Source organism: Arachis hypogaea, chromosome 3 (genome assembly GCF_003086295.3).
Source record: "Arachis hypogaea cultivar Tifrunner chromosome 3, arahy.Tifrunner.gnm2.J5K5, whole genome shotgun sequence".
NCBI lineage: Eukaryota > Viridiplantae > Streptophyta > Magnoliopsida > Fabales > Fabaceae > Arachis > Arachis hypogaea.
In genome coordinates, this window is record NC_092038.1 from 140,076,362 (window position 1) to 140,088,915 (window position 12,554).

At 35.7% G+C, this 12,554-nt stretch overlaps 2 protein-coding genes across 3 annotated transcripts; both read left to right on the top strand.

Moving 5' to 3' along the window:
* The first annotated feature begins 2,901 nt into the window (after positions 1-2,901).
* Positions 2,902-5,491, top strand: LOC112734629 (thioredoxin O2, mitochondrial). Of its 2 annotated transcripts, XM_025784032.3 has the most exons (7): positions 2,902-3,226; positions 3,330-3,395; positions 3,587-3,637; positions 3,877-3,956; positions 4,193-4,237; positions 4,373-4,467; positions 5,208-5,491. In XM_025784032.3, exons 1-7 carry the CDS (start codon positions 3,019-3,021, stop codon positions 5,215-5,217), a joined length of 555 nt encoding a protein of 184 aa, XP_025639817.1. In that variant the 5' UTR covers positions 2,902-3,018; the 3' UTR covers positions 5,218-5,491. The 2 variants fall into 2 exon arrangements, with proteins under 2 accessions (XP_025639817.1, XP_072089806.1); XM_072233705.1 differs by lacking the exon at positions 5,208-5,491 and having other exon boundaries at positions 2,939-3,226; positions 4,373-4,471.
* Positions 5,492-8,101: 2,610 nt separating this feature from the next.
* On the top strand, positions 8,102-12,166 carry LOC112734630 (pentatricopeptide repeat-containing protein At3g57430, chloroplastic). The gene is made up of 3 exons (XM_025784034.3): positions 8,102-8,612; positions 9,157-9,689; positions 9,800-12,166. The coding sequence occupies exons 2-3, from the start codon at positions 9,609-9,611 to the stop codon at positions 12,002-12,004; spliced, it is 2,286 nt and encodes a 761-aa protein (XP_025639819.1). The 5' UTR covers positions 8,102-8,612; positions 9,157-9,608; the 3' UTR covers positions 12,005-12,166.
* Positions 12,167-12,554: the final 388 nt, after the last annotated feature.

Here is a 12,554-nt window from a genome sequence, read left to right on the forward strand (position 1 = left end):
ACCATTGTTTGGGCCTGATGAGCCTCTTGGGTTTTATAGGCCTGTTTTGCTTTTGCCCAAAAATACTTAATTGTTAATACCCAAAAAGAAATCTCAACAATTATTTAATTGTGGCCGAGGCGTTGCACCAATGGCCAAACAGAAGCCACATCTCAGGTTCGAATCCCAGCTATAGCTGGGTAGTGATAGAACCTTTAATGGGTGTGTGAGTGGGTGTGTGTTGTGTAACCTAGGATTGGGGGTTGTCCAATCCACCGACCAAAAAAAAAAAAAAACAATTATTTAATCACATACTTTTTGGTTGAAAATTTTAATTAATGTGTTGGTGGATAATAATAATAATAATAATAATAATAATAATAATAATATAAATATATCATTATTCTTTATCTGGGATGAAATATTCGAATTTTTTGAATGAAAATATTTTTTGAAAAAATTAATTTTTCTACCGTATGAGTTCTTTTCTCCATATATTATTATCGTACAGAACAAAAAATACTTATAATTTATTCTAAAAAAGATGTTTGAAAAATGTATCATAAAAGTATCGAACTATAGAAAGGTGTGCTTAAAGCCCTTATACATTTAGAGCTTTTAGTCGTTACTCATTAGGTGGATAATTTAGTCAAAAAATGTTTGCTGTCCAAGTATTTTTATTAACCAAATTAACTAAGTTATTAAAATTTAAATTTTAGTCGCACTTCTTTTTCTTTTTCTTCTCCTCTTTCTCCTCCTCCTCCTTTAACATCGTCATCGTCGATACAATAAGTCTGCCGTCACATTGCCACCATTTCTTCAACGTCTTGTTATTGTTGTTGTTTCTTCTTCCTTCTTCTTCTTGGTGAATTGGATGTATTTTTTTTTAGTAAAATTAAAAATGTAAGAATGCCTTTTATATTATTTTTTATGCTCAATATTTATGTTACTATATGTGTGAATTTGTGTGCTATGTTAAACAAAAATATGTATTATGCTAAAATATTTGTGTGTTGTAATAAATTAGAATTTCTTTAAGAGAAAGTATGAAAAGACAATGAGTTTAATGTACAATTTGTACAATAGGGATAAAATTAAAATTATAATAAATTAATAAATAATTTAATTAATTCCTCATAATTTCGAATTTTAAATAAATAAGAATTTGGTTATAAAAAAGTTACGTATTCCTCCATTTTATGCGTACGCCCAATTTGGAATTGGACCTCCACGAGGAACTTCAGAAACCGAAGATCCTCGTGCGGAGCCTCTAAGCTCTACCCTGACCTTGTCGCACTCAATGTCGTCCCCTCTATCGTTGACCTCCTCAACCACGACAATGCTGACATCGCCATCGACGTCGTTCAGCTCCTCCAACACCTCACTAACGAAGATGTCCTCGACAACAACGATGAACTGGCTAAGGTTTTAGTTGATGCTTTGATAGAGAACAGTGTTCTCGAGCTCCTGGTGCAGATTCTCCACCGGCAATGACAGAGTTAGTTTATGAGAAGACGAAACTGATGAAGTGGATGCTCGGGAAGATTAAGGTATGATTACTATAGTGAAATTAAATTAACGAGCTCCGTAATTGGATATTCAATTCATTAGGTATGTAGATGGTTATTTTAATTTTTAATTGGATGGTTATTTTGTTTGATTCGGTTTAAGTATATACAATTAACAAATGTTAAATGGTCATTTCACTATGTAGTCAGATGATTATTTTAATAATTACGTGGATGGTTGTTTGATGGCCGGTGAGAGAGGTTCTAACACCGGAGAGGTGGGATGATTGATGAGGGTGGGGTAGCAGACGGTTTGAGGGAAGGTGTTTGGGTAGATTTCTTTGGTAAATTAGGGTTATGATGGTTAATTTTTTTGAAATAACTGTTTTTTTTTTCTTGTATTGGGCCAAATTCAAAATTCATTGTACACATTATCAAGATTCCTCATTGTCTCTCTAGCGGAGTTCTTTCTTTAATGATTTCAAACAAATTAGTGTGAGTTACCAGGTTATTAGCTTCGATTATTTGTGTTATTTTTCTATACTCGATATTTGTATACTATTGTATATATTTTTATTTTTTTCTTGATTATGATTATTTATGATGATCTTAGTTTTTTTTTAATTGAGTCGTTTGAAAAATTAGTGTTATTCTATGATTCTGATTTTTGTGCTGTATATGTGAATTTGAGTGTTATGCTGAACAAAAATGTATGTTACGCTTAAATATTTGTGTGCTATGATAAACTAGAATTTGTTTAATGACACGTGTCAAATTAGTGTGAGTTAGCAAGCTATTAGCTTTGATTACTTGTGTGTTGGGAAAATGAAGGAGTGTGTGCTCTTTCACTTTGATTTACACATGTGATATGGTATGGTGTAAAACAATTCAATAAAAGAATATACATATAAATTTTGGTGTAGTAAAATTTATGTCCTATATTAATAAGTTTGTATTATGTTCTAATTTTTATGTACTATACTTAAAAAATTTGTGTGTTCTCCAATACAATTTATGTGTTACAGAAAGTGTAGAAAAAACTTATATATATAGCACAAGCTCTTTAAATTATGCGCTAATAGAGTATCGAAATACTCTCACACATTTTATTTTGAAAATAATTTTTATTATAGTTAAAATACTGAACTAACTTAGTTAAATTTAATTGTCAAAAATATTTGTGCATATAACATCACTCAATTTAATATGTGAGTATGTTTATAAACACTTATTCAATCAAGTAATACATGATATTTTAACCATAATAATACTTTTTCTTTTTGCTGAATAACCATATTACTTTAATTCGAATAATTCCTATTATCTGAATTTTTTGAAAAAGTAATTATGTACTATGTATACTAATGTTAGGCCCTAATGTTAATAACTTATTTTTTTATCAAAATAAAAAATAAATAATTAGCAAAAACAATAAGAGAGGGAAAGAAGAAAAGAATAAAAGGCGAGGTTAAAACTTAAAAAGGTAGGAAGAAGAAGGAGAAAGCAAAACAAAGCAGAGAAGAGAGAATCCATGGCGAGAAGCTCGATCCTTCGATCATTGGTTCTTAGCCGTGCAATGCTGAATAGGGTTCGCCCATTCTCCAACCATCTTACCTCTCATTCATTCCCCTCTCCTCCTCAATCTCACTCCTCTCTCTTCGCCTCCGTCGCCGCCGCCACCATCGCTTCCTCTCAGCTCTCTCTTTTCCACCACTCCCGCTCGCTTTCCTCCGCCTCAGGTGCTTCCTCTCTCTACTCACTACTATCTTTTCTTTATATAAACTATTTCTACTTTTCACAATCAAATACACTATAAAGTCAATTTCTTGAATGATTTTTCAGCTCCTTCCGATGTTGTCCTTGTTAATTCAGAGAAAGAGTTCAATGATATCCTCAGAAAAGTTCAAGGTTCTTTTCTTTGTTTTCCTTTCATTTTCTATGGATGGATTTGGTTTTCTCTGATTTATGCTGTTGGGGATTTATTACTCCCTTCACTTCACCTTTGTTAATTTACTTCTGTTGATGCAATTTCATTATGGAATGATAACATAGAGCTGATTGATTAATTATTGTCTGCTGAAAAATATCTTTAAAAACAGATAACTCGTTGCATGCCATCTTCTATTTCACTGCAGTCTGGTGTGGACCTTGTAAGTTCCCGTTCCTTTTATAGTTTTGTTGAATAAGATATTGGCAGTGAACTATATTCTGTTTTGATATTTTGATCATGCATGTGTGATGATTAATTATATGGATATCACATGCTATGTTTATTGACAGTTTGCTAAGAGGTAGTTTCCGCGCTTCTGATTGTTCATATGTTTTTCTTGCTTTCTATTTACTCTAGACCCAAATTCCAACTGTTTCCCTAGTTCTTGTTTCTTTGTAGGCAGGTTTATTTCTCCTATAATTGGAGAACTAAGTAAGAAGTACCCTCATGTAACAACATATAAGATTGATATTGATCAGGTATGGCCTATTTTCTATAATGTAATGCAGGTTTTAATCATGGACAGAGATAAAATTTATGTACTGGAAAACCATTTTTTTTAGTTACTAAGCTTTACTACTCATAAGCTGAAATAGCTTATTTTTTTTTTTTTTTTTTGGTATTTCTACTATGTTCTGGTGTTTTGCATAAGATAAGTCCATGCTCCAAGGCAGCTGAAACCTGAAATTTTGCCCTTTTCTGCTATGTGTTCCAGGAAGAAATTCAAGGCACATTAGGCAAGTTACAGATTACATCTGTGGTAATTGTTTAAGCTTTTGGTTAGAAATTCATTTGTTCTGTTATTCTTTGTATACATAAAATCTTACATAGGTATGGACCATATATCTCACTGTGTCCATCAATCACACTTATCTTCATATTTATAATTGTGCAGCCAACACTCCATTTCTTTCAAAATGGAAAAAAGGCTGATGAACTTATAGGTGCCGATGTTGCACGATTGAACCATATTACAGAGAAACTCTTCAAGTAATCCTTCAAATCTTCAATTTATGTAATGTTTTGGTTGCTTTTATTTCCTTTCACTAAAGTTTTGCATTGCTAGCATTTCACGTAGCAGTGCAATGTTCTATTCTGCATGTTATTATTGATCGGTTGTATATCGTTGTTTCTACCTGCTTTCCCGTTAATTCATTGAGCTATGGGCTGCTCACATATCTTGAAACTTAAAGCATGCATGTTTACATACATGTATATGAAAAAGATTATTGCTTTGCATTGGTAATTATTGTATTTTGCTTTAGTATTGGTCTTATTGGTTCAACTTTGACAACATTGCACATCTGTTAAAATTGAGACAAGGCTCCTTTAAAGGGAGCTTGTTTGTAAAGTGAACCAATAAGAGTGAATTCATTTGTAAATAAATATTGCCGTGCACTTAGATTAAGCAAAAGCTGGATAGGCTCTTACTCACTTTAGAGACAAGCTCTGTTTTGAAGAGCTATTGCTATCTGCCACAGCCAAGCACATTTAGATCCTCTGGATTGGGGTATGAATGGGGAGTTTTGACCACAAACTGACCTAGGAGGCTAGGACTTCTCTCCGTGAACACCCCACTTTTGTTTCTAGCTTGGGTAGACTTTTCTTTTTGGTCACAGAGGAAAGCCATTGTTTTAATCAATTAAGATGCTTTTGCATTGTAGTTTTGATGTAGCATAAAATGTAATTGAAGCATGGAAATTTGACTAACTGTGTGTTATCTGTTCCAGGAAGGACTGAGTTTGGTTTTCAGAGGTGGGAATGGCTGATGGTTGATGAAGTACAAAATGATCAAACTGCAACTGCTTAATATTTTATTTTTTGTTTAAATATTATTCACAGTCATCATTTTATTCTATTTCAAATTTCCATGAGAGAAGAGAGAATATGCATACATGTTTAGGACATGGGACATATGCATTTACATGTAGAATATCGTTGAGCCTGAAGTTTCAAGAACTTGTGTCACTTATTGTTACACTTAATAATAGTTTTCGAGCTTTATTTTTCAGAAGTGGACCATTTGAGTTATGCTTGTTCATTCCAGCTCTACATGGTTGATTTTTGTGAAATGCAATATATGAGTTTCCCAGGTGTTCTTGAACCGCTCTGTTTAACTATTTTGGGTTCTTTTGCGTAACAAACCTTTCCAAACTAGTGCAACACAATGAAATGAGGTCTACTAATTGCAAATTATCTATTCTTCAACCTTGATTAACAATGAACACCGGAAAAACTAACGTCGAAGACTGGACGTAACCTTATGAAAAAGACATTATTTTTATAAAAAAAATAATTTACAATAAATGAATTTATATTTATTTTTAACCATATACAAGATATTAATTTATAACTCAGAGGATTTATATTTTAGAGTATATACCCATTTTGGTACTCAGAATTTCAGACTAGACACTTTAGTCTCCAACTAAAGTTAATTACTTGATTGGTTCCTAACAATTAATTTCGTCAATCATTTAGGTCTTTGATTCCGTCAACTTTAACGGAAGACAAAATAGTCCCTGACAACTCTAACAGGAAACAAAATGATCATTGACAACTCTAAGAAGAGATAAAATGATCCCTTACCCCTTTATTCGAAAACGACGCTGTTCTTCCCCAATTTTTATCATATCTCGCATAACCTTAACATTCATATTCTCCTTCTTCACCTTCACAGTTTTCTTTTCCATCTTTTCCTTCCTCCTCTTTAGCTCCAAAATTAAGCCATGGTGTAATTGCCACACGTGTCACACCTACATCAACATGTCATGGACCACACACTTTCTAAATCTCTATGACTGGTACATCCACCTCCTCTACACTTCACCCACCAGAAGCATCCACTTCCACGTCCTCAATAACATCACCTCCAACCCCCGACAATGTCCATGACATCTTCAAGACTAAGTTCTACAACTACCCCAAGGGCACGCCTTTCTCCACTTTCCGGCAAACAATATAGATTGTTGGACATTAGGACATCATGAGAAGATTATCCTTCAACATCATATGCAAATTCTCATTTGAAATAGACACCGAGTGCTTCATTCCTTCTTTCCTGGAGTCCAAGTTGGCAGACAGTTTCGACCTCGCATCCAAGCTATCAGTACAACGAGCAATGTCGCCGTTGCTGCTCATATGGAAACTGAAGCGATTACTGAACATTGGTTCGGAGAAGAAGCTAAAGGAAGCAATCGGAGTGGTGGACAATGTGGTCATGGAGATGATAGGGAAGAGGAGGAGGGAGATGGCAACGACAACCATGGGTCTTGACAAATCAGACTTGTTTTCTAGATTCATGGGATCCATCGAAGACGACAAGTAGTTGAAAGACATAGTCATTAGTTTTCTGAGTATGAATTGGTTGAGAACAAGTTGAGAATTTTTTTTTCTTGTGAACATTGAAGTTGTGGAGTGTGCATTGTGTAGCTTGAAGTTCCAGTGTTAGACTATTAGTATTATGCGAGATATGATGGAAATTGGGAGAGAACAGTGTCGTTTTCGAATAGATGAGATCATGGACTATTTTTTCCCATGTTAGAGTTGTCAGGGACTATTTTGTCCTCCGTTAGAGTTAACGGAGTAAAGGACCTAAATGACTAACGGAGTTAATTGTTAGGGATCAATCGAGTAATTAATTTTAGTTGAAGACTAAAATGTCTGGTCTGAAATTCTTTGAGAACCAAAATGGATATATACTCTATATTTTATATAACACGCACCGAGTCATGCTTAATTAAAAAAACGCTTAGAAATGGCGATTTACATATAGGAGCGTTTGGGAAGTTTTAAAAGCTATTTTTTTTTTAATTTTTGACTTATAAAAAGTAGAAGTATTAATATTTAGTACAATTTTTAAAATTAAAATTGTAGTTTTTTGAGAAACTATTTAAATGCGTATGGAAAAGTTAAAAAATGACTTCTTTCATAATAAAAAGCTTTTCACATATCTTTTAAAATAAACACTTTTAAAACTAAAAAATTAAACACAAAATAATTTATTTATAAGCTACTTTTAATATAAATATTTATTATTTAAACTATTTTCAAAAGGAGCTTAATTAAGTTAGGGGTGTTCATGAATTAGATCATATCCGTAGATCCGCGTAAATATTCGCATCGATCCGAAAATTGCGAATACGCTCCGATTCGCAGACTAATCGGAGGATCCGATCCGCACCTTTTAAGGATCGGATCGCGGATATCTGCTCTGCATCTGCGTATCCGATCCGTAGATTTGCAGATTCGCACAGTAATAATTAAATAAATAAATATATATATATGTTTGGTAATATTTACTTGTTTGTATTTTAGTTAATAGTTATTATTCATATATTGTATTATTTTATTTTTGTTATTTAGAAAAAGTTTGATTAAAAATATTTTAGAAATAAATAAGTTTTGTGAAAGAAACATTATTGTTGAATTTTTTACATAAAAATATGATTAAAAAAAAAAGTTCAATTATGCGGATACGCCTGATATCCGATCCGACACTAAAAAATTGGATATCATATCCGATCCGATAAGAATTATGTAGATCGGATCGAATTTTCGACCATATCTAATCTGATTCGCGTATACCCCTAAAATTAAGCTGTTTACCCAAACGGGACTAAATCTGGATCAAAATCAAATCATGCTTAATTTAAAAAAAAAAAAAAAAAACCACTACGGAGTCGTTTCAAGGTAACCGACCCCCGGGCCACCCCTCAAGCCTAATCTGATCCGGGATTACCCAGCCCTCAAGCACTCTCAACGTCTCTCTTCTATCGAGTCTCTTTCTTGTCATTCTCTCACTCAAGCTCGGGCTCTCTCACTTCTCTCCCGGCTGGTGTCGCAGTCAAGCTCTCTCGTCTCTGGTCTCTCACTTCTCGTTCGGTCTCGCATTCACTGTCTCGGACTCAAGCTCGTCGTCGCGCTCTGTGTCGTCACCGTCTCGCAGTCAGCGCGCGCCTTCCCCGCGCTCGTCGTCACCGGCGGCAGAACCATCAGGTCCCGGGGATCGCTGTTTGTCTCGTCACCGTCGCGCACTCAGTCGCGCGCCTTCCCTGCGCCCGTCGCCGGCGGCGGCAGAAGCAGAACGTCCAGGGGCTGGTCGTCGTTGTTGTGTTCTTGCTTTGAGCCTCACCGTAAGCAGCTGGTCCCCGATTTGGTGACTTCCAGCAAATTCCGTTCTTTCTTGCTCAATTTTGTTGCTGTCATTCATCTCTGCACCTTGGTTTTTTTTTGCTGAAAGTATCACTGAGCTAAATCTTTTTGTTGCTGAAAATCATCTCTGAGTTGAATTTGTTACTGAATATGTTGCTGTAAATTTTTTATTGCTGTAATTCATCACTGCACCTTGACGGTGAATTCGTTGCTGAAAATATCACTGAGCTAATTTTTGTTGTGGCTGAAAATGAGTTGAATTTGTTACTGGTTATCAAGCTTGAATCTGTTGTTGTCTTGCTGAAATAATCACTTAGCTAAATTTTTTGGTGCTAAAATTATCCTAGTTGAATTTGTTATTCAAAATGAGGTTCATGCTCTCTGCAACTCAGAATAAAAGTGTTCCCATGCTCTCTGTTTGTTTGTTTGTTTTTTTTTCCTAGAATTTTAAAATGTCTTCATCACAACTCAGTTGCTATTATGAATTATTCTTGGGATTGATTTGTGAAAAATACACAAATGTAGATCAATTAAATTTGGAAGATGATCAAGATAACGATGGACAAGTGACAATGCTATGGAAGATATAGATGCAAATTAATGAAGGAAATGTTGGTCAAGCTTCAAATTTGTGTTACCGACTTTGAGATCACTCTTTGATTTGATTTACGATTGTGTTATCTTTTGCTCTCTCTTATTCATTAAATTGAGAACATGAGAAAGTATGTTGTACTAATGACTAGTTTATTCTTTTTACGTCATTAGTTATGTCTAAGAAATAAGAATTGATAGTTGATTGTTATTAATATGTCTTCATTTTAAGTTTTAACTTTTGATTTTAGTTTTATTTTCATAATTTTATATTTTTATTTAATTATGACCGGGTTAAGTGGGTAAATCATTGACTCAGTAGTTGAATCAGTAATCCGGTCAATGGTTATGATAACTATATTTGAGACTTTGCCGTTAGCAGCATAATGGTGATGACCAACAATCCCAGCACGAGCTTTTCCTTTCCACGCCAACCTTACGTTGTCTCCGCACCTTCCACTCCCAAAGTACGTTTTTTTCACCATCATAACCCATTATAACCCATTATTCCTTTCCCTTTCAAAGTCTCTCATTCTGTGTTTCATTTTCACACGCGCTACTGTTGTTCCTTCTGCAGACTGCAATTTGCTGCTACTCACCTCCAGAGCTTTCAAAGGGCCACCTTGGAACCAGATTAACGGAAAACCACGTTGCGCCAACTCAAACCCATCAACAGTCCCGGGTTCAACCACTCATTGATCTCCTGAAGGCTTGCGAAGAAACTAGGTCTGTAAAGATTGCAAATTGCATTCATGGGTACGTACTAAAATCCGGTTTTGAGGGCAAGGACTTGTTGGTGTTTCTGAACCATATAGCTCACGTCTACTCCAAGTGCATGGTCTATGATGCTGCCCTTAACGTGTTTGCTGGTATGCCCCAAAGGAATGTGTTTTCTTGGACCGTCATGATTGTTGCATCTAATGAACGTAGATTCTACCTTGATGGATTGGAGCTGTTTCATATGATGTTAGACGAAGGAGTGTTGCCTGATGGGTTTGCTTTCTCTGCTGTTCTGCAATCATGTGTTGGATTTGGTTCGACTGCGCTTGGCGAGATGGTGCATGCCCAGGTTGTTGTCAGAGGCTTTCTGATGCATGCGGTTGTTGCCACGTCTCTTCTTAACTTCTATGCCAAGTTAGGCAAGTGTGAAAGTTCGATTAAGGTGTTTAACAGCATGACAGAGCTTAATAATGTCTCTTGGAATGCAATGATATCAGGTTTTACCTCTAATGGTCTACACCTACAAGCATTTAGTTGGTTTATCAATATGATTGAAGAAGGGGTTGCACCTAATACTTTCACCTTTTTAAGTGTTTCTAAGGCTGCTGGGCAGTTGGGTGACATTAACAAGTGTCATGAAGTTCATAGGTATGCTTCCAAATGGGGATTGGACTCCAACACTGTAGTTGGAACAGCTCTGATTGATATGTATTCCAAATGTGGGTTTCTGTCCGATGCACGAGTTCTTTTTGACTCGAAGTTCACATGTTGTCCGGTTAACACACCCTGGAACGCAATGATAACAGGTTATTCACAAGCTGGTTCTCACCAAGATGCTTTGCAACTGTTTTCAACGATGCGTCAAAATGATGTCAAACCAGATGTTTACACATTCAGTTGTGTGTTCAACTCAATTTCTGCTTTGAAGTGTGCAAAAACCTTGGCAGAGACTCATGGGATGACTTTAAAATTTGGAATTGATGTGATGCAAATCAGTGCTTCAAACGCCCTTGCTGATGCATATGCCAAATGCGAGTCAATTGAAGCTGCAGAGAACGTATTTAACAGAATGGAAGAGAAGGACATTGTATCTTGGACAACCATGATCACTGCATATTGTCAATATTCTGAGTTGGAGAAAGCCTTGGCCATCTTCTCTCAAATGCGCAATGAAGGTTTTGCTCCCAATCATTTTACCTTTTCAAGTGTGATAACAGCATGTGGTGGCCTTTGTTTACTGGAATATGGTCAACAAGTTCATGCCCTGATATGCAAGGCCAACCTGGATTCTGAAGCATGTATAGAAAGTGCTCTAATTGACATGTATGCAAAATGCGGTAATCTGATGGAAGCAAAGAAGATTTTTGAAAGAATATCTAACCCAGACACTGTTACTTGGACTGCGATAATATCAACTTATGCTCAACATGGTCTAGTTAAAGATGCACTTCAATTATTCAGAAAGATGGAACAGTCAGGGGCAAAGGTCAATGCTGTTACTCTATTATGCATCCTTTTTGCTTGTAGCCACGGAGGCATGGTGGACGATGGGTTGAAAATTTTCCATCAGATGGAGGACGCCTACCGTGTGGTACCGGAAATGGAACACTATGCTTGTGTTGTTGATCTCTTGGGGCGCGTTGGTCGCTTAGATGAAGCAATGGAATTCATAGACAAGATGCCAATCAAGCCAAATGAAATGGTGTGGCATACATTGTTAGGGGCATGTAGACTTCATGGAAATGCCGAGTTGGGGGAGATGGCGGTGCAAAAGATCTTATCCGTTCAACCAGAACATCCATCTGCTTATGTTCTTCTGTCCAACACTTACATAGAGTTAGGACTCCACAAAGATGGAGATAGTTTGAGAGAGGTGATGAAAGAACGAGGCATAAGAAAGGAACCAGGACATAGTTGGATTTCTGTGAGAGGGGAGGTTCACAAGTTTTATGCTGGGGATCAACAGCACCCACAAAAAGATAGAATCTACACTGTTTTACATGAGTTGTATGCAAATATTAAGCGCGTGCATTGTGGACAAGAATTCAATTATGTAGCTTAACATTTGAAATTGAAATTGTCCATTAAAATCATGCTTAAACAAGAAGATTAACCACTCATCTAGCTCATGGGGATGGGATTGTTTACTTTGGGAAATACGACCAATTTACTCAACAACTCTTTTAAGGTGTCATTTAAGCAATTAAGAAGAGTGCTTCTCTTTTATCTTTCTTTGTTACTTTCTCTTTTAAGGCACGTCGTACTGTCGTAGGCATAACTAGGGCTGGAAGTGAGCCGAGTTGAGCCGAGCTAGACCAAGCTCAAGCTCGGCTCACGAAAATTGAGCTTGGCTCACGGCTCGACTCATTAACAATCGAACTTATTTCTTAAGCTCAAGCTCGGCTCACCAAAAGCTCACGAGCTTGCTCGAGCTCACGAGCTGGCTCAAATAAGAGAAACATAGATACATAATCTATAATTTTATATCAATAAATTATAACTTATATATTTTTAAAAATATTTGAAAAGATTAATTTTATATATTGTTTATCTATCAATAAATTATAAATTTTTTATTTATGTCCTATATTAAAATTATATGTAAAAAATAA

Bases quoted from the DNA above. Each gene is read 5' to 3' on its own strand.
- LOC112734629 (XM_025784032.3), top strand. From the start codon at position 3,019: ATGGCGAGAAGCTCGATCCTTCGATCATTGGTTCTTAGCCGTGCAATG. The intron at 3,396-3,586 runs GTTCTTTTCTTT...CTTTAAAAACAG, and splicing joins TATCCTCAGAAAAGTTCAAG to ATAACTCGTTGCATGCCATC. The intron at 3,957-4,192 runs GTATGGCCTATT...TATGTGTTCCAG, and splicing joins ATAAGATTGATATTGATCAG to GAAGAAATTCAAGGCACATT.
- LOC112734630 (XM_025784034.3), top strand. From the start codon at position 9,609: ATGGTGATGACCAACAATCCCAGCACGAGCTTTTCCTTTCCACGCCAA. The intron at 9,690-9,799 runs GTACGTTTTTTT...TTCCTTCTGCAG, and splicing joins CCGCACCTTCCACTCCCAAA to ACTGCAATTTGCTGCTACTC.